The 26,518-nt window shown below is 44.0% G+C and overlaps 1 protein-coding gene across 3 annotated transcripts in view; it reads left to right on the top strand.

Annotated features, from left to right (window-relative positions):
* The window catches only part of zmym2 (zinc finger, MYM-type 2), a 39,547-nt gene extending 15,989 nt beyond the window's left edge, over positions 1-23,558 (top strand). For all 3 annotated transcript variants that reach the window (XM_055871849.1, XM_055871847.1, XM_055871848.1), the window contains exons 2-23: positions 3,804-4,611; positions 4,761-5,049; positions 5,127-5,289; positions 5,622-5,834; positions 6,124-6,280; positions 6,580-6,689; positions 6,907-7,032; positions 7,264-7,414; positions 7,671-7,843; positions 8,013-8,178; positions 8,260-8,294; positions 8,413-8,545; positions 8,664-8,785; positions 9,064-9,214; positions 9,496-9,621; positions 10,200-10,300; positions 12,292-12,442; positions 12,593-12,747; positions 20,822-20,936; positions 21,279-21,524; positions 21,656-21,794; positions 21,965-23,558. In XM_055871849.1, coding sequence (XP_055727824.1) covers positions 3,822-4,611; positions 4,761-5,049; positions 5,127-5,289; positions 5,622-5,834; positions 6,124-6,280; positions 6,580-6,689; positions 6,907-7,032; positions 7,264-7,414; positions 7,671-7,843; positions 8,013-8,178; positions 8,260-8,294; positions 8,413-8,545; positions 8,664-8,785; positions 9,064-9,214; positions 9,496-9,621; positions 10,200-10,300; positions 12,292-12,442; positions 12,593-12,747; positions 20,822-20,936; positions 21,279-21,524; positions 21,656-21,794; positions 21,965-22,172 — 4,020 coding nt within the window. In that variant the 5' untranslated portion in view covers positions 3,804-3,821 and the 3' untranslated portion in view covers positions 22,173-23,558. The remainder of the gene's footprint in view (positions 1-3,803; positions 4,612-4,760; positions 5,050-5,126; positions 5,290-5,621; positions 5,835-6,123; positions 6,281-6,579; positions 6,690-6,906; positions 7,033-7,263; positions 7,415-7,670; positions 7,844-8,012; positions 8,179-8,259; positions 8,295-8,412; positions 8,546-8,663; positions 8,786-9,063; positions 9,215-9,495; positions 9,622-10,199; positions 10,301-12,291; positions 12,443-12,592; positions 12,748-20,821; positions 20,937-21,278; positions 21,525-21,655; positions 21,795-21,964) is intronic.
* Positions 23,559-26,518: the final 2,960 nt, after the last annotated feature.

The following is a 26,518-nucleotide window of genomic DNA, read 5'->3' as shown; positions in this document are numbered from 1 at the left end:
GGGTGGACAGGGATTGATAGACAATTTAATTCTTAATACAATCGCGGAATTACATTTTTTAAATTATCCTTACTTTTCAATACAGTTTGCGCCAAGCGAAGCTACGTCAAAAAACATGGCGTCCTAAGCCACTAACATTTTTCGACAGAAACACGATTTATCATAATAAAAATGTCCTACTTTGAGCTGTTCTTCCATCAGTATCTTGGGCAAAGGATCCTTTCTTGGGTCCAATCGTCTTTTGGTGGAAAGCTGTCCTCTTGCCATGTGGAAATGCCAACTGCGTTCGGGATGAACTGGAAGCGTGCCCAGCTATTCACAGCGTTTCAGAAATAAATGTCCCAAAATCGCACTAAACGGATATAAATTGCTATAAAACGCTTTAAATTAACTACCTTATGATGTTTTTAACTCCCATAACGAGTAGAAACATGACCCGAGTAATATTACTCCCTCCACTAATGCTTGGAACAGGTGCGGGTCGGTGTCCTCTAGGCGCATGACGCAGCTCCAAAAGAGTGACTAGCCTCAGGGTTTTTTAATTTGCGCGTTCACAGGCACTACAATCGACCCCATTCAAATCGTCATCACGTAAAGGAATCCAGGGGAAGACGTAAGCAGTGTCCGTATACTCATAGCAATAACAGTGCCCTTTTAACTGACTCCAGATCAGGGGCCAAAATTTCTGAAATCTGACTCCATGTCAGGGAAATTGCTGTAGAATGGGCTCTGTTCCACTTAGAGACAAAATTTCAACTCCTATAGAAACTATAGACTGTTTTCTATCCAATAATAATAATAATATGCATATTGTACGATCAAGGATTTTGTGGGAAGCCGTTTCAAAAATTACACGATTAGCATAAATAGTCACAACAGCGCCCCCATCCTCAACAGGTTAAGTAGTTAACACACACGGACGCAGCGGTCTAAGGCTCCGAATCTCAGTGCAAGAGCCGTCACTACAGTCCCTGGTTTGAATTCAGGCTGTATCACATTCGGCCTTGATTGGGAGTCCCATAGGGTGGCGCACATGGCCCAGCGTCGTCCAGGGTAGGCCGTCATTGTAAATAAGAATTTGTTCTTAACTGACTTGCCTAGTTAAATAAAGGTTACACACCACACTGACCAAAACGTTATTTTGTTGGCATTTACGTATGTCCCCATTTACCAGTAAAACCTAATCAAAACCTATTTCTTTCACTTACTTGCGCCGCTGTTTTGTTGTTCAGTCGCTTCATTCTCAACCAGAATTTCTATGGAACGCCGTTTGCGTCTGCTATGGAACGTCGTTTGGGTCTTTGCATGTCAAATAAGCTTGTTGACTAGTCAGGATCTGAATATGACTGCACGTCACATAATTTAACTCGTTCATTCATTTTAACATAGTGTAATCAATATGTAATAACTATCACTCATATTTCATATCTCACAACAATTCATCGACACGTATGCTCTATGATGCTGGAGAAGTTGTCTCGCGCACATACAGTGCTGGTCATTTAAAAAAAAGCTAGCTAGCTCATGGATGCAAACAATGTTCTTCACCAAAAACATAGCAACACGACATCTGTTTCAGTAGCTATAGTTAGATGACACCTAGCTATATAGTTAGCTAGCTAAAATAACCCTAATTTATAAGACAGTTCTTATTTGGTTATTGGTGGTTGGGCCCATCTGTAAAGCTAGCCACAATAGTGGACTTTGCGGTTAGCCTTCAAAATAAAAGCATGGCATAATTCTATTTGTATTCATGTCAATTACATACTTTTTACATTTTGAAGGAAAACTGCAAATTCCACTTGTACCTAGTCCCTATTGTGGCTAGCTTCACAACCCGGTCCGGTCGAACCTCACTAGTCAGATGAAGCTAGCTGGCTGCTTAACGTTAGCTTTGGGCAAGAGAGTTTAGTAGCTGGCTAGCTATTTATTTTCCTGAACTGAAGTTCAATTTCAATAGGCGAACAACAAGTGGCAACCTAGCTAATACTTACAAGGATTCCTAAATCATTGCTAAGAATAATGAAAATGACTGCACTTTCTACTGGCCATTGTTTTCAGGCTGATTGTATTGGTGCTAGCTAGGTACCAAGCTAAAGCTAGCTACCGCAGAAGTTGTGGTCAAACAAATTATGCTTTATTACCAACGCGGTATTCTAAACACATCGTTCATGGCCGGTGTTTGCAGACTTTTGTACAGCTTTGACAGTGCTACTCTATCTTTTTTGAGACGCAAAGAACCAAACTGCATTCCATTGTATGTATGTATGTTGTGAAGCTAATAGCAGTGACACTATTACTGTGTAACTCCGGTAGGGCAACATCTGAAAAATAGTGCACTTGGTAGTGTGTACCGGTGCTCGACCAGTCGGCGAAAGCCAACATCACCCACGACAGAACGGTTGATTGTCAAGGGCAATGAATTCCATTATCTTGGCTTTAATGGATTTCACCTTTTGAATTGTCTCGCTGATATTTTCTTACTCTTTCAAATGACTGCTCGACTTGTTGACTACTCGATCCACACAGCAGACATTGTGGGCTGTGTTAGGAATGCTGTGTTGCACGTGTTCGTCAATTTTAAGTGGCGTCATTACGTCATGAACCTATGTTATATAGGTATGCACGTCAGCATTGACATTGGTTTTGCACATCAGCGTTAAACTAGACATCAGCCGATACCGATGTTGGCATTTTTAGCTAATATCATCCAATTCCGTTGTGTTCACCTATATATCGTGATTCCCTGTATGGAACATTTCTGGAATCTTTTATTTCAGTTCATGAAACATGGGACCAACACTTTACATGTTGCATTTATATTGTTGTTCGATATATGTTGTCATAACAGTGGTCTTTGGGGGGGTGTCCATCGCGCTCATGAAAGGCTGCAAAATTGACCGTTTGCCTCTGTGGCAACTGCAATCTGTTGTCTACAATCGTGTTTTGGTATAGTTGACTGGATTAAACATGGACCCAAACTGGAGAATGAGTGTGGCCAGGTTGTGCTGCATCTTGGCTTCCATTTGGTGTCTACTGCCTAGTACTGAATGTTAGCCTGATGTCTACCTTCATAGAACAACCAACCCCCATGGTAGTCTCCTGATCACTACGGCAACCAAGGTTTTGCATCACTTGGCAACAGAGATGGTAGAGGTGGACAAAGGGGGAGGAGACAGATGGTTGAAACTGAGAGGATAGATGTGTGTGGCTGTTTGTCTGAGAAGGTAGAGGTTTGAATGAGAGGAGAACCTGGACAGAAGGAGTAGAGGGAGACAAAGGGGTAGGTGGGACTAGAAAGAGGGACAGGATGAGAGAGAGAAAATATGCAGAGATTAGTATTCTTGCAGGACAGTGACTCCCCTGGACAGTCGGTGGTATCGCAGGCATTTTTATGCTCCAGATTCAGCCCTGCAACTAGATTCACATGTAATCCAATCAATGTCTCCTGAACACACAGGTGTGTTACAAATACACCGAGGCATGCACAACATTTCAAATATGTTTTACAATTCCCAGAGAAGTCAGAGGAGCCACATCATGGTGACATGATCTTGAAATGTGCACAGGCATGCATAGAATTTGTATGTCTGGAAAGAAACCACTCTCCTAACTGGGATTTAACTGAACTCATTAATGACTCTTTAGGGAATCAACCTGATAGCTTAGACAGTGGTTGGCTGTATTCCTATTTCTTCACATACACACAGCTATACCTGGGATACCTGCACTTGACATGCTTTGCACTTAACATGCTTATGGTAAGTTTTACCTAATAATCTGTGCTTTGTTTGTGGGTGAAGGTGGTAGCAGCCTAAACGATGGATGGGGAATCGGAGGCCAAACCTCGAGTAGAGGAGGAGAGCACAGCCCCAGATAAGGAACCCATGGACACAGACACCACTCCCTCAGAGCAAACTACACCCCCCACGAGAACCCAGGCTCCTGTCACCAAGGCAATAGAGGAACCCTCCAGGGTTATAGAGAACAATGACGATGATGATGTGGTGCTGGTGGAAGAGGCCCCGTCTCCCTCTGCGACTACCTCTTTCCAAGCTGCCTCCACCCCCACAGACTGCACTGAGCCCCACCCCTCTGAAACAGAAACCACAGCAATGATAAACATGACAACAGCCACAGCCCCCGCCAAGATCCCCAGTCCACCCGCCACCTATTCTGCAGCACCCACAGAGCCCATTGTCATTGACGATGAGGAGGATCACGGGCACAGAGGCTTTTCCTCACTAGCCACAGCCGGAGGCCCTTCAGATAGCGAAGGCATACTGAGCAGCACAGAGCCCGATTCTGAGATAAAGATCGCCAGTGTCACAACGCTGGGGCCCTCTGTAGCCACAGCAGCTACAGCAGCCGAGCCAATGGCGGAAGGGGACATGAACCTGGTGATCACCAGTGTGACGTCACTGCAGGGCGGGGTGGGCATGGTGGAGAATGGCTTGCAGATCAGCAGCACCTTCAGTCTGAATCCTGAGGCCCAGAGCTCCATCAGCACCAACAGGCTCCCGACCACCTTCAACCCTGGCCGGGTTAGCAACACCTCCACCACTAGCCAGCCTGTACAGAACGGAGACTCGGTGACCCACCAGACACCTGGTAATAAACACTCACTCATGATTTTCACACGAATGTGCTGAATCATTCTGTGCTGGCTTATTTTTCTTCTTTTCACATTGCAGCCATGTTAAGTCATTTCTTCAGGTGTGCTAATGTTTGTTTTTGTTCTTGTTTTCTTCCTGCCACAGATTTGTGGATCTCCCAGTCGGCCTCGTTCCCGCGAAACCAGAAACGTACGGGGGTGGACTCTACATCACCAGCCGTATCCCTGCCCAAACCACCCGGCCCCTCCCCCTCAGGCTCCCAGAACCCCCCTCGCACTGTCAAGGTGACCTGCGCCAATTGTAAGAAGCCTCTGAAGAAAGGCCAGACGGCTTACCAGCGGAAAGGATCCACACACCTTTTCTGTTCCACCACCTGCCTCTCTTCTTTCTCACACAAACCTACCCCTAAGAAGAGCTGCACCATGTGCAAAAAGTAAGAAGGAAGTGTTGTTTTTTTGTGTCGTTATATCTAATTTGCTACATTATTTCTAATGTTACCCTGTCTTCCAGGGACATCACTACAATGAAGGGCACTATCGTGGCCCAGGTGGACTCCAGTGAGTCGTTCCAGGAGTTCTGCAGTACAGGCTGTCTGGGCGCCTACGAGAATAAACAGAACACACCCAAGTCCTCCCTTAAAACTAAGTGCACTGTCTGCAGCAAGCTCACTGAGGTTAGTCACAACTGTGGGTAGGGGTCGATTAGGGACTGAGCATATATGAGATGCGTTCCAATCACTCTCCCTCCAACATTGCTGTCGACAGCACAGTTTCTCATCCGCTGTGTCTGTCCAAGCCTGGTGACCATGGTTACTGCATGGAAAACAGTTGGCATCAAAATTTAAGCGTGGCTCCCATCTCACAATAGAGTATTTATAAACAACCCCAACAACACCAGCTAGAATCTCTCACAGATCTTACCACTTCCAGAGTATTCATTCACTATGATTGATTCATAACAATATGTGGTCAAAATAATTATTTCTATTGGCTTTCCTCATAACAGATCCGCCATGAAGTGAGTTTCAAGACGGTCACGCATAAGATCTGCAGCGATGCCTGTTTCAACCGTTACCGCATGGCCAACGGGCTCATTGTGAACTGCTGTGAGCAGTGTGGTGAATACCTGCCCAGCCGCGCCACTGCCAACCACTTCCTCATCATCGATGGCAAACAGAAACGCTTCTGCTGCCAAAACTGTATCAGTGACTACAAGCAGGTAACAACCATAATGTTTCAGGGACTACAAGGAGGTAACAACCACTCAGAACTGTATCAGGGACTACAAGTGGGTAACAACCACTCAGATCTGTATCAGGGACTACAAGCGGGTAAAAAGCCAGGCTGTGTCATCCAGTCTCTCCCTGACACTGGGAGATGGTAGATTTTTGCTATTTGTTTCTATTGGTCCATATCAGCTGGTAATTGTTAACAATAGTATCCACCTTAGGTGCTATTCATGATTTGATGTTATGGCTACAAATATTTGTGTTCCCTTATTCCTCCAGGCCAACTCTAAGATGACGATGTGTACTGGCTGTAGGGCCATGGTCCGGTCTAGTGAAGTCACTCACTGCATCGGGGCCAGCGGCACAATGGAACCATACTGCTCCACAGCCTGCATGAACAAGACCAAGATCGCCAGCAGCGCTACCACTATCCTCCGTCAGTATTTGTCTATCCCTCATCATCAGAGCATCACTGTTCTCAATTATCACTTCATTACTTGAATTTCAGTTCCTGGATTAAACCTCGTCTCACACATATTATAGCACTGCCACTCTCCAGTGAGCCCACATCTTATGTCCTTTACACTAACTGTTGGTGTGGTTGCTTAAATGGGGTGGTTAGTTGTTTTATTTGTCTCTGTGTACATATGCATGGGTGTATGAGTCCAGTGCAGTACAATACAAAAGGTGTTATGTGGTAATTGGTGTTCTATGTTTTTATTTCTGCGGATTCAGAGCCCACGTGTCACTTCTGTAAGAAGACATCGTTACCTCAGTACCAGGCATCACTGCCTGAGGGGAAGGTTGTAAACTTTTGCAGCTCAATGTGTGTCACCAAGTTCCAGGTACGTATGGACTCCTTTCTGTCTTTATTATTGTAAATGTCACCTTAACCAGGGCAAAAGATTTGAATAAGAATTCTAAAAGCATGCTTATAGTTAGGTTTCATGTTAGAAAGAACATGTCTAGTGCAGTGCAATGAAACAATATGAGTCCCTGACTGTCTGGGGCCCTTATCTGGTTGTCTGCAGCTCAATGAAATGTTTTTCTCTCTTTCTTCAGAATGCAACCATTCATACAGTAACCAATGGACAGGCTCCCATGTCTACAACGAACCACAACATCCAGCTCAAATGTAATTACTGTCGAGGAGCATTCAGCCTAAAGCCTGAAATCCTGGAGTGGGAGGTAAATTCACTTTGTGGTCATGAACTTGGTTTATTTAACACAATTAAATTACGTTTTTAGTTGTCTTTTTTTGTTCAAAAAATTGAGCACCAAAGTTAATTGTACACCTTTCTGTTGGAAGTCTGAGTGTACATGCTCCACTTCTCCCTCTGTGTGCAGGATAAATAAAATGGTCAAAATATTAAATATGCAAGAGCATTCAACATTTTGTCGGTATCTATTCCCCCCCAGGATAAAGTGTACCAGTTCTGCAGTAAAATATGTTGTGAGGACTACAAGAAGCTGCACTGTATAGTCACGTTCTGCGAGTACTGCCAGGAGGAGAAGACGCTCTACGAGACGGTCAAGTTCTCTGGAGTCAAGAGGCCCTTCTGCAGCGAAGGTTCGCCAAGGGTCTTACTCCTTCATCTGTGTACTTGTTAGCTAGTCGGTTTTGATTGTGAGAGAACCCTGATTTAAACACTCTCGGGTTGGATAATACTTGTCCTCATCCCATATTTATTCATGGCCTTACCATGTTCTGCCACTAGATGGGGCACTTCACCCAGACCAAACATGAGATGAGCCACAGTTTGTCTGTCAGGTGAGCACTGACATCATGTAACCACCTAATAGTTGTTGTCCCTGTTTCCCCTCAGGTTGTAAGCTGCTGTTCAAGCAGGACTTTGCCAACCGGCTGGGTCTGAAGTGTGTCACCTGTAACTACTGCACTCAGCTGTGTAAGAGAGGAGTGACCAGGCAGCTGGCTGGTGTTTCCAGGGACTTCTGCAGTGAAACCTGCGCCAAGAAGTTCCATGAGTGGTACTACAAGGTCAGAGCACCTACCTAAATCAGTTTAGTTAAAAAATCCTATTCCTGAGTTAGTCAATGATTACTTATTTTTGTTATTCTCAAAATTGTGTCTCCAGAGGGTGATTTTGATTTGATCAATCTCTTATATGAAGGGTGTTTTTGTGTGCGTTTCCCTGCATGTCCTCCAGGCAGTGCGTTGTGACTGCTGTAAGGTGCAGGGGAACCTGACTGAGTCGGTACAGTGGAGAGCAGAGATGAAGCACTTCTGTGACCAGCAGTGTCTCCTCCGTTTCTACTGCCAGCAGAACGACCCCAACCTGGCAACGCAGAAGGGCCCAGAGAACACCAGACTTGGTATTAATTTGTGTGCATTTAGTCTTTTAATACAAGTGCTTCTTTGTGGTTGACTTATGGAACCCTGTTTTCTATTGACAGGATTTGGAATACAAACCGAGGCAACCAACATTGCGGTGAGAGAAAAAACACTTCATGTTAAAACCCTATAATCGTTACAGTACGGCTGACCGCAAGGTAAAGAATATCATTCTCCTTTAACAAGTATCGTCTCTTATCCTTTCTATCTGCTAGATGTTGAGTCAGCCGTACACCGGTGGAGGGATCCTAAAGGATGTGAAGAATAAAGCTGTACTCTGCAAGCCTCTCACTATGACCAAGGCCACCTACTGCAAACCACACATGCAGAGCAAGCTCCTACAGACGGGTACACAGCTCAATATTACTCTCTGAGAAGCTGTGGTTCAAACTGTTCAGCACATTATCTTCCACAAAGTAGTGTCATTGTCCTTGGTTTGACCTTTGACCAGTGTGTCTGTCTCCAGATGAGGATGACGGGGTGAAGAGGGAGTACATTCCCGTTCCCATCCCTGTACCTGTGTTCATCCCCGTCCCCATGAACCTCTACACCCAGATTACACCCATGCCCATCACACTACCCGTCCCGGTAAGAAACGCCCTGGGCTCCATGGAACCAATAGAATCGTCCCAAAAGTGCACATTCCGTAATTTCAAGCAGAGGTGTGTCCGATGATTAGAACTCTATTGCTGTTCACATTCTGAAACTCTGATTGGTATTTTGTAAATATGAGGACAACTATGAATCACATTCTTGTTATGAAAATAATAAGGTGGAGCGGATATTGACTCTCAATCGACTCTTACTAGTATTTAACACATGGACAGTCCCTAACCAACCAGTTGTCCCTGTCCCTCGTATCCCAGGTTCCAGTGCCGGTATTCCTGCCAACCACGATGCAGGGTGCAGATCAGATTGTCCAGACCATCACCGAGCTTAAGGCCAAAGTCCCTACTGACCCCCACGAGGCTGACCTCCTCTCCATGGCTGAGATGATCGCAGAGGACCAGAAGCCAGGTAGAGAGAGCGAGAGAGACACACACACAGAGAGAAAGAAAGCTGGATACCACATCCACAGTTTGCATGTTCCAACAGTGCAAACTGTGTTACTCAAGTACTGTGAAGTGTGTCCAATGATTAGGACTCTATTGCTGTTCACATCCTGAAACTCTGATTGGTGTATTGTTATGAGGACATGAAACAAGCCATGAAGCTTTATCCATGACTACCAGTGTATATCTTTGTCCACCTGAATGGGAAGCACAGTTGTGAGGTTGATTGTTGTATGACTGTTTCAGATGTGAAGAGGGAGCGAGGAGGAGGAGAGGCCAAGTCCAGCAGCTCCAGTAGCAGCAGCTCTGAATCGGATGCGGAGGATGAGAAGTATGAACCAGACCTGGACCTGGAGAACGACTTTCCTCAAGGTACGATGACTGAACAACATCTGACCACCCTGACACTGAGACACGTTCTGGTGCTGTCCTTCTCTATTGTGGAAAATTATATTATTTGACTGCTCTCTGTACAGTGGGGAGGTGTTACACAATATCACAGGTCACATGGGTGTGTTTTTTATATTATGGAACATTACAGTAATTCAGATAAATATTTCTGGACTGCCTGCTCATTTGACTCGTCACTCCTATTGGACAAAGATTTTTCTATTTATTTATAATCCGAAGTGGACCTAGCTAATAAATTAATAATAATTATAATAGTAGCTTAAAGAACCTAGCCAGCTGAGCCAGTGACCAGCAGCACTGAACTATGTGTTCAGTAGAGTGAAGCTAGTTATAAAACAGCGGTTTGATTTAATTCACACCCACAGTTAAGGGCCAGTAGCTAATTCACTCATTCACATCCCTCCCTCCATCTGTCTGGCTCAGTTTGTCTCAGTTCAGCCCGGTTCACTTTAGCTCTGCTTACCTCTGTCCAACTCAGTCTGGTGGGCTTTGACTTGGCTCATCCCTTACCTGTGTCTGTTTGTCCTGTGGTGCCTCAGACCCTGTCCCTGTGCTGGAGGACCTGGACGTGGACATGGGGTTCACCCTGCCCCCTCTCCTGGCTGAGGAGAAGGAAGTGGCACCCAGAGCCAGGAGACAGGTACACCACCCACCCTGACTAGTGTTGTCGCGATACCAACATTTTACAAACAGTAATATACCGGTCAAGTATCAAGATACCACGGTGGGGAAAATATCTGTGGCCTACCATCCTGTTCGCACCATCCCCCAGACACTTGTTCCTGTTTTCTAAACATTCTCTAAAAACCTGAAACTGAAATTCACACTTTTACTCAATACAACACATATTCAGTTTAACTGCACACTGTTTGCTGTATAATGGAATGCTGCATAGAATGTCTGATTTGCTCTTATTTGCAAAGGCCTACCTGTGATTTGGCTGGAGGGATGGGAGGAAGGAGTGTACATACTTAATGATCTGCATGTCATTGTGTCAGTTAGGGGAAAACACTGCATGAAACCTTGTTTAATCTTCAGTTTACAGACACACACACACTCCCTCACACACTCTCGCTGTCTCCCTCATTCTCATAAACACACACCCCACGCTCTCTCCCACAAACACACATACACACACTGCTCCAACTTTTAAAACATTAGGCACCAAACAGAATTTTAAGGAGCACCAGAAAAGGCCTATTTGAAAATAACCTTTTGAAACACATCTCATGAGTAGCAAACTTTTTTTAATTTTCTTCCTGTGCCAATCAAATGTGCCTAAACCAACTGTCAAGTTACCAGGTTGTTAGCTAGCTAGGTAACATGACTGAACAACGTTGTTTGTTATCAATCTAATAAATAGCGACCCGGGATTAGTTTAAAATGGCCTGTGACATGGTTTGTGAAATTATATAATATGTTTGAAAATTCCAATAAAAAGGTATCTCTATTGATTTAACTGTTTAGGCTACAGACTAGACCTCTGGTGCTCCATTTTCCCTCTGACACTGAGGATACATGACGGTGAACTTGCAAAGTCTACTCTGACTGGTCTGTGCTCTTGGCTACAACAGGCAATGAAATTATACAATGTATCAACATTGCTCGCTTTGCGCGCTGTTCCAATGTAACCAATGTACAAATCTAACAACAGAAGACTCTTCTGGGTCTGCATCCCCATTTCCGCTCGCCATCACTGCTAAATTATATATTTTTTAATCTGACAGAGGAATAGATATGCATGAATCCCACCAGATTCATATCCAAATTCCAACCATACCGTCCCCATACACTGATATCACACTCTTTCCCTTTGAGCTCACCCCTCTCTTTATTCATGTTTTGACTCTTGTTTTTTCTTTTTCGTTTCTATAATTATAAAGCGACTTTGGGTCCTTGAAAAGCTCTATGTAAGTCCCATGTTTTATTATGAAGAGTGGATGGAGAGAAGCAGGTGAGTGAGGGCTGGTATGGGAATACGGTTGGCTGATTTACAGCTGCCACACCTGATATGTGCTTAGTTAAATAAAGGTGAAATAAAAATAAATAAATGAAAGTGAAGTGGATATTATTGGACCGGTGCAATAAAAATGTACTAAACTTATAAACAACTGACTTTATAAACATTTTATAAAAGGCGCCAGCGGGTTCTTTATATCAGTAGGGCTGGATAATGTGGTAGTATCATATGAAACGGTACTACTGTATATTAAAATGTTGGTATGAAGTTTTGGTACAGTGATATTACCATGGTACCGGTATTTCGTGCCACTCTAACCCTGGCCCCTTTCATCCAGCTACTAGCTCCAATTGGAAGCAGAATTGTGTCTGATGATTAGAACTCTATTGCTGTTCACATCCTGAAACTGATTGGTATTTTTCATATGAGGACATTAAATAATAAGCCATGATGAAGATTTAACATATAAACATCTTGAAAAAAGATATACTAAAAACAATCCGGCATCATTAACACAACAGAAAAATTAAATTATTTAAATATTGAAAGTGTGTGGGATAATGTTTTATAAAATTATTCGTACAAAGAAAAGAGTAAGGTCTCCCACACGACGAAGGCTTCTACCCGAGACATTACCAGTCTCATTCGTAGGAGTTGTGTGTTTGTTTTAGGGACACAAGAGGCGAGCTGTGGAGGGAGAGCCTTCCTCTCCCTCTCCCCCTACACCAGATGGTCCTGTGGAGGGGCGCTCGCTACCTCTGAGATCTCGCTACGCCATCAACGCCTGGAAAAGTTGGGCGCTGTCCTCAGCTGAACAATCAGGTGACCATAAAGGGAAAGACTTATCTCAAGCAGGCTGAGTAAGCTCCGCCCACAGCAAGTATTATGGTACAACAATTGGAACCATTGGCTGTCTGTATGAAAGGTGCTATATAATTAAGTTGCTAAGAGATTATAATTCTTTGTCCTCAGAACCTCCACCGGCCTGGTCGAAGAGTAACCCGCTCTCTCTGAAAGCATCAGAACTCAGCCTGGCCCTGTCACGATTTGTCCATGAGGTACGGCGGCCCAACGGGGAGTGCTACGCCCCCGACAGCGTCCTCTACCTCTGCCTGGGCATCCAGCAGGTCAGTCACCTCTGTTTAGTTTCCCCCTTCTCGTTTGACTTCTGTGGCCTGGTTCCATTTCAGTTTGTAGCCCTTTGCTTCTACCTATTCAGACAGTGTTCACAGATCTGGCAAGCCATGGATAGGTGAAAGCAATATGTTGGAGGTTCTGTCTTAAGGCTGTTCCAGTACTATGTAGATCTATGAACCTCAGCTGAATAGGTGCTAATGACCAGAATGGCTCCAGGCCCACATTTGGAAATTATTCAGACCCCTTGATTTTTTCCACACTTATTCTAAAATGGATTAAATAGTTTTTTTCCCTCATCACTCTACGCACACACACACTACCCCATAATGACAAAACAAAAACAGTTTTTTAAACATTTTTGCAACAAATAAAATGTTTCTAAAAAAACAGATCACATTTACATAAGTATTCAGACCCTTTACTCAGTACTTTGTTGAAGAACCTTTGGCAGCGATTACAGCCTCAAGTCTTCTTGGGTATGATGCTCAAGTTTGCCACAACTGTATGGGGAGTTTCTCCCATTCTTCTCTACAGATCCTCTCAAGCTCTGGCAGGTTAGATGGGGAGCGTCGCTGCACAGCTATTTTCAGGTCTCTCCAGGGATGTTAGATCAGGTTCAGGTCCGGGCCCTGGTCGGGCCACTCAAGGACATTGAGACTTGTCCCGAAGCCACTCCTGCGTTGTCTTGACTGTGTACTTAGGGTCGTTGTCCTGTTGGAAGGTCTTCGCCCCAGTCTGAGATCCTGAGCGCTCTGTAGCAGGTTTTCATCAAGGATCTCTCTCTACTTTTCTCTGTTCATCTTTCTCTTGATCCTGACTAGTCTCCCTGTCCCTGCCGCTGAAAAACATCCCCATAGCATGATGCTGCCACCACCATGCTTCACCGTAGGGATGGTGCCAGGTTTTTTCCAGACGTGACGCTTGGCATTCAGACCAAAAAGTTTAATCTTGGTTTCATTAAACCAGCGACTCTTGCAATTCCTACCAATATAATGTCAGTTTATAGTTTCCTCTGTTTGCTATGTGAGTCATCTCTCCCCCTCCTGCTGCTGCATGCCGCTGACCACACCAAGCCCTACCCCGTCACTCAAGGAGAGAGCAGTTGCTCGGCCACGGAGTCACAAGCACTTTCTTGTCGTTCACTCTGCATGGTCAGATGGATGCAACAATGTCGGTGACATGCTGCTTTCCACAAGCGTTCTATACACTGTTAGTAGTTTGCAGACAGTAAGATGCACAAAATATCTGCTAGTTTGTCTTTTCTTAGCAAGTTGTTGCTAAAATAATTTGTGTCCTGTGTGGCTGTTGGTAGAGCAGGACTCTTGCAACACCAGGGTTGTGGGTTCAATTCCCACGGGCGACCAGTATGAAAATGTATGCCCTCACTACTGTAAGTTGCTCTGGATAAGAGCGTTTGCTTAATTTACTCAAATGTGTTAACCGCTAATGTTAATCGGCAGTTAGCTGGCTAGCTTGCTAAATGTACTAAGAGTCAGAGCAAACGCAGCTAGCGAGCTGGTACCAGTGCCGGTGTAAGCCTGGATGAGCATGTTTGTGCAACGGTATCTTCTCAGATGTTGGCTGGCTACATGAAGGCTGCAGTCCAAACACAGTATTTTTACCCCCTCAGCCCTTGTGCTAGCCACTTTCCCTCGAAAACAGAATACAGTTTGATTGCCATCTTAAGGGGAGGTCCAATTCACTAACGTTGTCCCCTTGGCCCTCGATTTAGCTCAAGGGAGAGATTGAACGTCGGTCACTTGCGGGGTTGATATGACCCACAATTCAATGCAAAATGTAGTCATGTCAAACTCTGGTGGCCGCAAACTGTCACATTTAATAAAAAAAGCTGCATTTTCGCTGTCAGAAAAAAAAGTAGCTTGCTTTTGCATGCATACAGTTTCTTTGCATACCCTTAGGTGGAGTCATTTTCAACCACTCCACAAATTTCTTGTTGACAAACTATAGTTTTGGCAAGTCGGTTAGGTCATCTACTTTGCATAACACAAGTAATTTTTCCAAAAATTGTTTACAGACAGATTATTTCACTTATAATTCATTATACCACAATTCCAGTGGGTCAGAAGTTTACATACACTGTGTTGACTGTGCCTTTAAGAATCATGGAAAATTCCTGAAAATGATGTCATGCCTTTAGAAGCTTCTGATAGGCTAATTGACATAATTTGAGTCAATTGGAGGTGTACCTGTGGATGTATTTCAAGGCCTACCTTCAAACTCTGTTCCTCTTTGCTTGACATCATGGAAAAATCTAAAGAAATCAGCCAAGACCTCAGGGGAAAAAAATTGTAGACCTCAAGTCTGGTTCATCCTTAGGAGGAATTTCCAAAAGCCTGAAGGTACCATGTTCATCTGTACAAACAATAGTACGCAAGTATAAACACCATGGGACCACGCAGCCGTTATATCGCTCAGGAAGGAGACGCGTTCTGTCTCCTAGAGTTGAACGTACTTTGGTGCAAAAAGTGCAAATCAATCCCAGAACAACAGCAAAGGACCTTGTGAAGATGCTGGAGGAAACAGGTACAAAAGTATCTATATCCACAGTAAAACGAGTCCTATATCGACATAACCTGAAAGGCCGCTCAGCAAGGTAGAAGCCACTGCTGAAAAACCTCCCTAAAAATGCCAGACTATGGTTTGCAACTGCACATGGGGACAAAGATCGTACCTTTTGGAGAAATATACTCTGGTCTAATGAAACAAAAATAGAACTGTTTGGCCATAATGGCCATCATTATGTTTGGAGGAAAAGGGGGGAGGCTTGCAAGCCGAAGAACATCATCCCAACCGTGAAGCACGGGGGTGGCAGCATCATGTTGTGGGGGTGCGTTACTGCAGGAGGGACTGGTGCACTTCACAAAATACATGGCATCATGAGGGGAAAAAATTATGTGGATATATTGAAGCAACATCTCAAGACATTAGTCAGGAAGTTAAAGCTTGGTCGCAAATGGGTCTTCCAAATGGACAATGACCCCAAGCATACTTCCAAAGTTGTTGCAAAATGGCTTAAGGACCACCAAGTCAAGATATTGGAGTGGCCATCACAAAGCCCTGACCTCAATCCCATAGAAGATTTGTGGGCAGAACTGAAAAAGTGTGTGGAGGCCTACATATCTCACTCAGTTACACCAGCTCTGTCAGAAGGAATGGGCCAAAATTCACCCAATTTATTGTGGGACGCTTGTGGAAGGCTACCTGAAACATTTGACCCAAATTAAACAATTTAAAGGCAATGCTACCAAATACTATTTGAGTGTATGTTAACCTCTGACCCACTGGGAATGTGATCAAAGAAATAAAAGCTGAAATGGATCATTCTCTCTACTATTATTCTGACATTTCACATTTTTTAAATAAAGTGGTGATCCAAATTGACCTAAGAAATTTAATTTTTACTAGGATTAAATGTCAGGAATTGTGAAACTGAGTTTAAATCTATTTGGCTAAGGTGTATGTAAACTTCCGACTTCAACTGTGTGTGTGTATCTATCTCAGCAAAAAAAGAAACGTCCCTTTTTCCAGGACCCTGTCTTTCAAAGATAATTCGTAAAAATCCAAATAACTTCACAGACCGTCATTGTAAAGTGTTTAAACACGGTTTCCCATGCTTGTTCAATACATAATTAATCACCATGCACCTGTGGAATGGTCGTTAAGACATTAACAGCTTAGACGGTGGGCAATTAAGGTCACAGGTATGAAAACTTAGGACACTAAAGAGGCCTTTCTACTGACTCTGTAAAACACGAAAAGAAAGATGCCCAGGGTCTCTGCTCATCTGTGTGAACGTGCCTTAGGCATGCTGCAAGGAGGCATGAGTACTGCAGATGTGGTCAGGGCAATAAATTGCAATATCCGTACTGTGAGACACCTAAGATGGCGCTACAGGGAGACCGGACGGACAGCTGATCGTCCTCGCAGTGGCAGGCCACGTGTAACACCTGCATAGGATTGGTACATCCGAACATCACACCTGGAGACATGTACAGGATGGCAGCAACAACTGCCCGAGTTACACCAGGAACGCACAATCCCTCTATCAGTGCTCAGACTGCCCGCAATAGGCTGAGAGTGACTGGACTGAGGGCTTGTAGGCATGTTGTAAGGTAGGTCCTCACCAGACATCACTGGCAACAATGTTGCCTATGGGCACAAACCCGCCGTCGCTGGACCAGACAGGACTGTCAAAAAGTGCTCTTCACTGACGAGTCGCAATTTTGTTTCACCAGGGGTGATGGTCGGATTCGCGTTTATTGTCGAAGGAATGAGGGTTACACAGAGGCCTGTACTCTGGAGCGGGATCGAGGTGGAGGGTCCGTCATGGTCTGGGGCGGTGGTCTGGGGCGGTGTCACACAGCATCATTGGACTGAGCTTGTTGTCGTTGCAGGCAATCTCTACGCTGTGCGTTACAGGGAAGACATCCTCCTCCCTCATGTGGTACCCTTCCTGCAGGCTCATCCTGACATGACCCTCCAGCATGACAATGCCACCAGCCATACTGCTCGTTCTGTGCGTGATTTCCTGCAAGACAGGACTGTCAGTGTTCTGCCATGGCCAGTGAAGAGCCCAGATCTCAATCCCAATTGAGCATGTCTGGAACCTGTTGGATCGGAGGGTGAGGGCTAGGGCCATTCCCCTCAGAAATGTCCCGGAACTGTCAGGTGCCTTGAAGGAAGAGGGGAGTAACATCACACAGCAAGAACTGGCAAATCTGGTGCAGTCCATGAGGAGATGCACTGCAGTTCTTAACGTAGCTGGTGGACACCAGATACTGACTTTTGATTTTGCCCCCCCCCCCCCCCCCTTTTCTTCAGGGACACATTATTCCATTTCTGTTAGTCGCATGTCTATGGAACTTGTTCAGTTTGTCTCAGTTTAATATTTGTATGTTCATACAAATATTTACACATAAGTTTGCTGAAAACATCCTCCCTCATGAGGACGTTTCTTTTTTTGCTGAGTTGATATTTATATACATACACAAAAATCAATATATGTATGTATCAAATTGGCTTAGTCTCATAGTGAGTATCCTATAAAACATAGCTAGATTCATAAACATATTTTTTGGAATTCTGAAATGTATTGAAATAAAATACCAAACCATAATACTAGCTAGCCAGCTATGGGTAACTGTAGCTAGCTGCCTGACAGGAGTGCTAGCTAGATCCGTTAGCTTACTAGGTACATTAATAGCTTTAGGTTGGTTGTTTTTTTTTTAAGCTCAACTTCAACATTTTCACCAAGGACGTTGCATCGCCAATCATCAGTCTCCGTCGCTTGGGCAAAGGACATTTTGAAGGTACACTCGGATGTGACGATGTAAAATGTCATTCAAGGTGCTGAAGGTTTAGGGCCGAGGGCTGTCTGCTTTGAGTTTGAAATGCAGCCGAAATAAGAAAACAACATGTAATGTAGCATCTAATTAGGGTCACTTGGAAACACTGACCAACATTTTGGTTCCCACCCAGTCAATAATTCCTCCTTGGTTTATTCATTCGTTGTGTTGGTTCCGTTTTTCTGTGCTCCGTTTTATTTACTTTAAAAAAACTTCTTGTCAATAGGGGGGAGCTATTTTCACTTTGGAAAAAATCGTGCCCAATTTAAACGGCCTCCTACTCTGTTCTAGATCACACAATATGCATATTATTATTACTATTGGATAGAAAACACTCAGAAGTTTCTAAAACTGTTTGAATTATATCTGTGAGTAAAACAGAACTCATTTGGAAGCAAACTTCCAGACAGGAAGTAAAAATTCTGAAAATGGGGCTCTGTTTCAGGGCCTGCCTATTCAACTGGCTTATATTTATCGATATACATGCACTTCATACGCCTTCCACTAGAGGTCAACAGGCAGTGGAAGGTGGAATGGGGTGTCTAGCTTGATCTGAGGTCGAACAAGAGCTTTTGGAGTGGCAGGTCAGGAATTTCCTTTCTCTACCTAGGCGTGCGAAGCACCTCTATTGTCTTCTGATAAGCGTTCAGTTTACACGGCGAATATCTCCGGCTCTGATTTTATTTGATACATGTGATAATAACATCGTAAAGTATGTTTTTTCAACCGAGTTTTATCAGATTATTCAACGTTTATTGGGACTTTTGGAGTTTTCCGTTCTTTGCGTAGAGAGATGGGAACGTTATCAAGCTTGGCTAGCATTGTGGCGCCAATTCGACAGAAGAAAAGGACATTCTAAAACCAAACAACGATTTATTCTGGACCAAGTACTCTTTGTACAAGATTCTGATGGAAGCTCAGCAAAAGTAAGAACAATTTATGATGTTATTTCGTATTTCTGTGGAAAATGTTGATTCCTATTCTCTGCCGTTTTGGCGAGCGCTCTCGCAATAACGCAAGCTGTTTGTTATGGTAAAGTTATTTTTTTAAATCTAACACGGCGTTTGCATTAAGAACCAGTGTATCTTTCATTTGCCATACAACAAGTATTTTTATGTAAAGTTTATGATGAGTTCTTTGGTCAGATTAGGTGAGTGCCCAAAATATCTCTGGAGATTCTGGTGAATCGATGCTACGTATTCACAATGTATAATCAGGATTTGTAGCTCTAAATATGCACATTTTCGAACATAAGTGTATTGTAAAACCTGATGTTATAAGACTGTCAGCTGATGAATTTGTTCAAGGTTAGTGATTAATTTTATCTCTATTTTGTCGGTTTTGTGCAAGCTATTTTGTCGGTTTTGCACAAAGGCGGAGGTAGCGGTCTTGCTGCTGGGTTGTTGCCCTCTTACGGCCTCCTCCACGTCTCCTGATGTACTGGCCTGTCTCCTGGTAGCGCCTCCATGCTCTGGACACTACGCTGACAGACACAGCAAACCTTTTTGCCACAGCTCGCATTGATGTGCCATCCTGGATGAACTGCACTACCTGAGCCACTTGTGTGGGTTGTAGACTCCGTCTCATGCTACCACTAGAGTGAAAGCACCGCCAGCATTCAAAAGTGACCAAAACATCAGCCAGGAAGCATAGGAACTGAGAAGTGGTCTGTGGCCCCACCTGCAGAATCACTCCTTTTTTGGGGGTGTCTTGCTAATTGCCTATAATTTTCACCTTTTGTCTATTCCATTTGCACAACAGCATGTGAAATGTATTGTCAATCAGTGTTGCTTCCTAAGTGGACAGTTTGATTTCACAGAAGTGTCATTGACTTGGAGTTACATTGTGTTGTTTAAGTGTTCCCTTTATTTTTTTGAGCAGTGTATATATAGTTCATCTGTAGTCTAGTACCCTATAAATGTAGAGGAGGAGGGATCCCATAGCCCCTCCCCTTCTATTAATACAACATAAGAATAATGAATTATTATAATACTTCAAACATTTGTTGCATCCCCTATCATGACTCCAATTTGACCCCATCAGTTGTCATGTCAAACAATGTATTCAAGGTGCTGCCCACTATTCCAACTATAAAATGTCCTTAATTCCAACTGTTCACCTAGGCCTATATTCTTTGCCCATATCATGCTGCGTGGCACAGTGTGGAAATTTATAAAAGTGCTGGTTTTTTTGTTGTTGTTGGATTGAACAGTAAGTATAAATTGAGAAAGCCCCCTTTTTTTTTAAATTTTATTATTATTATTTTTTTAAATCACGTATTTATGTGTTTGTCACCTTAGGGTCATGAACTACTCATAAAGCATATTTAGAACTTTTATCATTCAAATACTTAAAATACAGTCAAGTATTGTGATATGAATTTTTGTCAATATCATCCAGCCCTAGAAGATGGTATTGTGAAATGGACTCTCAGGAGCAGGAACAGACCTCTATTTCTCACCGCTCTCCTTTCATCTTTCCTCCTCTATTGCCCCTCCCATCATTTAAAAAAAAGTATTGTCCAATGATTATAACGTTTGCTGTTCACATCCTGAAACAAGGTGTTGACTATTTAAAATATGAGGACGCCATCTATATTCTTCACAATCTCATAACCAGGCCTAGGTTTGGATTCCCACAAGATTTACCTTTATTTCAGTTATTCTCTACTGGTGACTTATTACTTGTTTGTCTGTAGCATCTGCAGGCCAAAGGCAGGAAAGATGACCTGTTCAGTGACCTGTGCTATGAGCGGTTTGGAGAGGAGCTCAACAAGGTCCTCAAAGACTGGCAGCCCAGCGTGATGCCTGATGGTAAACAAATAGCTCACACTTTACCACAGCTTAATTTACTTGTCTATCAACTGAATGATCTTCAGCACACACTGATTATGGTAATCGGTTTAGACCTGGAAGTTTATGTTTTGAACTACAACTCCTCAATAGAAGACCTTCTTGCAGTGTCCAATGATTAGAAACATTTTTGCTTTTCACATTCTGAAACAGTGATTGCACAATATTTATGATATGAGGACACTAGACATGATACATTTTAAAACTACATTAAATTGTAGCAGGGTTCATACCTTGTACCTGTGTTAAGTTCAGAGGTATTGTGATCTGTGTTAACAGCTGTGTCTGTCTGTCTGCCCCCAGGCTCTCGGTGGGGCCGTGTGGAGGAGCAGTGCCTGTGGAGCTGTAAGTTGCTGGGGGAGCAGAGTCCTGCAGCATTGCTGCGCTCCCTGGTCTATCTCAACACCAAGTACTTTGGCCTGCGCACCGTGGAGCAGCACCTGCGCCTCTCCTTCAGAAATGTCTATGGCCCCGACCACACAGACCCAACCACACAGGAAACCACTGTCTGCATCTGCATCCCCTCCTTCTCCCCACAGGACCACCACTGTGAGTCTGACCACTAAAACACACACACACACACACACACTCTTGTGGGCAAGTCCATCTTTGTATCAGCATTTACTATTTGTGCCAGGCTGCCTGTCATGTTAATATTCTCTTTTTGTCTCTGTGAGCAGTACCAACAGGGTCCAGGAAGAGGAAACGTAAAGAGGACAGTCACGCGGCCTACGAGCCAGACGACGGCTCGGGATGCTCCACACACTGTCCAGTCAAAAAGCACGAGGGCAGATTCTACGAACTCTACCGTTCCAAGTGGTGAGTTACTCTGCTCTTCTATAACCTTGTCTTCCTCAAGTGGTTAATTGCAACTTCCCTTAATACATTGCACTCATTTATTTGTGATTTTGTCAGGGACCACTGCACAACAAATATATTGGACCAAATGTAGCTACATAACTATAATTTATGGTCATTCCTCTCTCCAGCCCGGGGTCGTTGAGTCAGCGTATGGATGTGTTCTATATGCAGCCAGAGTCATCGGGCAGCAGCAGTGACGGTGACAGCTCGCTGTGGTACTCCTCTACTCCTCTGGACCGCAGTGTCCTGGAGAGCATCCTCACCCCTCTCCTTCTGGTAAAAGACATCTACAGGGAGCGCCATCTAGAAGAAGAAGAGGAGGTAGGCGGAGATTAGTCCACTCTTCCGCCATCACAGAGAAGAGTCCGCTTATGCTCCATGTTCCATCCGCAACAACATTACAACTGGGTTGCTGCGTTCTCTGTTAGTAATTCCACCATTTCACACTGATCTCAGGCCAGCTGTGAGCATACAGTGGATGTCCGGTTGGAAGGGACTACACATGCCCAGAGCTGATCGGAGGACGGTGTTTCCCTGAAGGGCCAAGGAAGGGGACTCTGACTGCGAGTAGCTAGGGTGATATTGGAGTGTGTCGTGTGAAAAGCAATTCCCCAAGAACTGTTGCACTTCCTTCCTTCCATAGGGGAACTCCGTTCACGTGATGTAGCATTACTTACTAAGCCCAGATTGGGCTGCTATGCTGTGTAAATATTTCTGAAAGTTAAAAGTAGTAGATGGGAAGAGACAGAGACATCCACAAGAAATGCCAACCGAGTTCTCCGCTTTGACCCCCAAAAGCCTTTTAAAGATGAGACATTTATTTATTGCAGTTGATTGATTGCTTCTATTGTACGTTTGTTATTTTTACGCCGGGATGGGATGTGTGTTCGATTGTGCCCCGTGTGCCATTTTCCTCTCCTCCATTAAGAGCATGAATTAGTTGATCAATTAAATCTGCTGCAGCCTGGAGCTCTCCTGTGTCCCTGTCTTTCCCTTCTCTTTGTCCTGAGGGGGGCTGTAGGGGTACTGTCTGGGGCTTCAGAGTAGTTGCAGGTACAAGTATGAAGGAGATGGTATCCTGCCGAAATACTATTTTGTCAGTTTGAATTCCATTGTGTTTTGTTGTCTCATTTAAGCTATTTGATGTTTATTATTTAGTTGAAAACGTAGCACTTGATAATGGGTGACGTATTACTCCCAGCTAATGAGTGATAATCTGTTAAAACGGCAACAACTAAAACTGTTTGTTGCAACTAGGGTGGTCAGATCTCTTTCAGGATTAGCACATTATAGACCTGCCTGGTTACGTTTCCCAAATTCACTCCATCTCCAGGCATCCAAGTTACAATAGAAAGCTCTGACTTTATCTTTTTTTTCTTTTTTTGTTTTCTTTTATTTTCTATCAATAAATTACACAAGCGAATACCTCGTTTTTACGTTGACTTCTGAATAGGTTTTAGTTTTCTTTGAATGGCACCTGCCTTGCCTATTGACTTCCATGTAATGTCTGGAGACCACGCTTCGAAGCTGAAAGGCGTTTGGATAGAGCCTGTCAAGGAAAGGAAAAGAGTCCCGGTTGGTTCTGTGAATGACCGGCTGGCTCTGAAGCCTAATGTGAATGTGCCTATCTGTGTGTACTGAAAGTGTGTGTGTGTGTAACTTCACGAGAGGTTGATGCCGTTTGTGGGCTGACATGACAAAATAAATCATTTCATTTCTTAATATTTATCCTCTTACATTGCTTACATTTCTCTTACATGGCGTACAAAGTTCTCTATGGGAGATGGTGTTCACATTTGTGCTGTTTTTTTCTCACCTTTATTTAACCAGGTAGGCCAGTTGAGAACAAGTTCTCATTTACAACTGCGTCCTGGCCAAGATAAAGCGAAGCAGTGCGACACAAACAACAGTTACACATGGAATAAACAAGAGTACAGTCAATAATATAAAAATAAGGAAGTCTATATACAGTGTTCAAATGGCGTGATGAGGTAAGGCAATAAATAGGCCATAGTAGCAAGTAATTACAATTTAGAAAAGTTAACACGAGTGATAGATGTGCAAGTAGAAATACTGTTGTGCAAAAGAGCAGAAAAGTTAATTAAAACAATATGGGGATGAGGTAGGTAGATTGGATGGGCTATGTATAGCTGCAGAGATCGGTTAGCTGCTCGGATAGCTGATGTTTAATGTTAGTGAGGGAACTATAAGTCTCCAGCTTCAGCGATTTTTGCAATTTGTGCCAGTCATTGGCAGCAGAGAACTGGAAGGAAGGTGGCCAAAGGAGGTGTTGACTTTGAGGATGACCAGTGAGATATACCTGCTGGAGCGAGTCCTACAGGTGGGTGGTGGTATCGTGACCAGTGAGCTGAGATAAGGCAGAGCGTTACCTAGCAAAGACTTATAGAAGACCTGGAGCCAGTGGGTCTGGCGATTAAATATGTAGTGAGGGCCAGCCGATTTAGAGGATACAGGTTGCAGTGGTGGGTGGTATATGGGGCTTTGGTGACAAAATGGATGGCACTGTGATATACTGCATCCAATTTGCTGAGTAGAGTGTTGGCGGCTATTTTGTAAATGACATTGTCGAGGATCGATAGCATAGTCAGTTTTACAGGGTATGTTTGGCGGCGTGAGTGAAAGAGGCTTTGTTGCGGAATAGAAAGCCGATTCTAGATTTAATTTTGGATTGGAGATGTTTAATATGAGTCTGGAAGGAGAGTTTACAGTCTAGCCAGACACCTAGGTATTTGTAGTTGTCCACATATTCTAAGTCAGAACCGTCTAGAGTAGTGATGCTAGTCGTGCAGGCAGCGATCGGTTGAAGAGCATGCATTTAGTTTTACTAGCATTTAAGAGCAGTTTGAGGCCACGGAAGGAGTGTTGTATGGCATTGAAGCTCGTTTGGAGGGTTAACAGTGTCCAAAGAAGGGCCAGATGTATATAGCATGGTGTCATCTGCGTAGAGGTGGATCAGGGAATCACCCGCAGCAAGAGCAACATCGTTGGTATATACAGAGAAAAGAGTCGGCCCGAGAATTGAACCCTGTGGTACACCCAGAGACTGCCAGAGGTCCGGACAACAGGCCCTCCGATTTGACACACTGAACTCTGTCTGGGAAGTAGTTGGTGAACCAGGTGAGGCAGTCATTTGAGAAACCAAGGCTGTTGAGTCTGCCGATAAGAATACGGTGATTGACAGAGTCGAAAGCCTTGGCAAGGTCGATGAAGACGGCTGCACAGTACAATCTTTTATCGATGGCAGTTATGATATCGTTTAGTACCTTCAGCGTGGCTGAGGTACACCCGTGACTAGCTCAGAAACCGGAGTGCACAGCGGAGAAGGTACAGTGGGATTTTAAATGGTCGGTGATCTGTTTATTAACTTGGCTTTTGAAGACTTTAGAAAGGCAGGGCAGGATGGATATAGGTCTATAACCGTCTGGTCTAGAGTGTCACCCCCTTTGAAGAGGGAGCTTTCCAATCTTTAGGGATCTCGGACGATACAAAAGAGAGGTTGAACAGACTGGTAATAGGGGTTGCAACAATGGCGGCAGATAAGTTTTAGAAAGAGAGGGTCCAGATTTTCTAGCCCAGCTGATTTGTACGGGTCCAGATTTTGCAGTTCTTTCAGAACATCTGCTATCTATATTTGGGTGAAGGAGAAGCGGGGAAGGCTTGGGCAAGTAGCTGCGGGGGGTGCGGAGCTGTTGGTCGGGGTTGGGGTAGCCAGGAGGAAACATGGCCAGCCGTAGAGAGATGCATATTGCAATTCTCGATTATCGTGGATTTATCGGTGGTGACAGTGTTACCTAGCCTCTGCAGTGGGCAGCTTGGAGGAGGTGCTCTTGTTCTCCATGGACTTTAGTGCCCCAAAACTTTTTGGAGCTAGAGGATGCAAATTTCTGTTATAAAAGCTAGCCTTTGCTTTCCTGACTGACTGCGTGTATTGGTGCCTGACTTCCCTGAACAGTTGCATATCATGGGGACTATTCGATTCTATTGCAGTTCCCCACAGGATGTTTTTGTGCTGGTCGAGGGCAGTCAGGTCTGGAGTGAAACAAGAGCTATATCTGTTCTTAATTCTACATTTTTTGAAAGGGGCATGGTGAGGAAATTACTTTTAAAGAACGACCAGGCATCCTCGACTGACGGGATGAGGAGGTGTCGATGTGAGTGCGGCCTCACTGGTTCCGTCAGTGGCGTAACACTAGGGCCCTCGCATGTAGTCGTGGTAACTTGTTTTCTGCTTTACAGCCCACTGAAGGCCCTTATTTATTAGGTGGCAGACAGAGGGGGCATAAAGGGGTGACGCATGTCAACAACTCGCCCAGAAAAAGAGGCTGGGGGATCACATGACAGAAACTGATGTAAGCCCACTGGGCACAGACGTCAATTCAATGTCTATTTCACGTTGGCTCAACGTAATGTCATTGAAATGATGTGGAAACATTGTTGATTTATCCAGTGTGTGCCCAGTGGAGAGTAGTGAATAGTATCAAGTTTAGTAAGGAAAGTTTGGCATTCCATTCCTATTTTCTATCAGTGAATTGATATGGTCAATTCCACGGTAAAACAGAGCGATGGTGAGACTTTCCCTTAAAAATGTAATCCAAACAAATGCAATGATTGCAAATTTAAACAAACCATACAACTCTGTGCAGAAGGTTGACTTAACATTT

This window comes from Salvelinus fontinalis, chromosome 19 (assembly GCF_029448725.1).
Source record: "Salvelinus fontinalis isolate EN_2023a chromosome 19, ASM2944872v1, whole genome shotgun sequence".
Taxonomy (NCBI): Eukaryota; Metazoa; Chordata; class Actinopteri; order Salmoniformes; family Salmonidae; genus Salvelinus; species Salvelinus fontinalis.
Note: the sequence above shows the minus strand (reverse complement) of the source record. Positions and strands in the feature narration are given on the sequence as shown.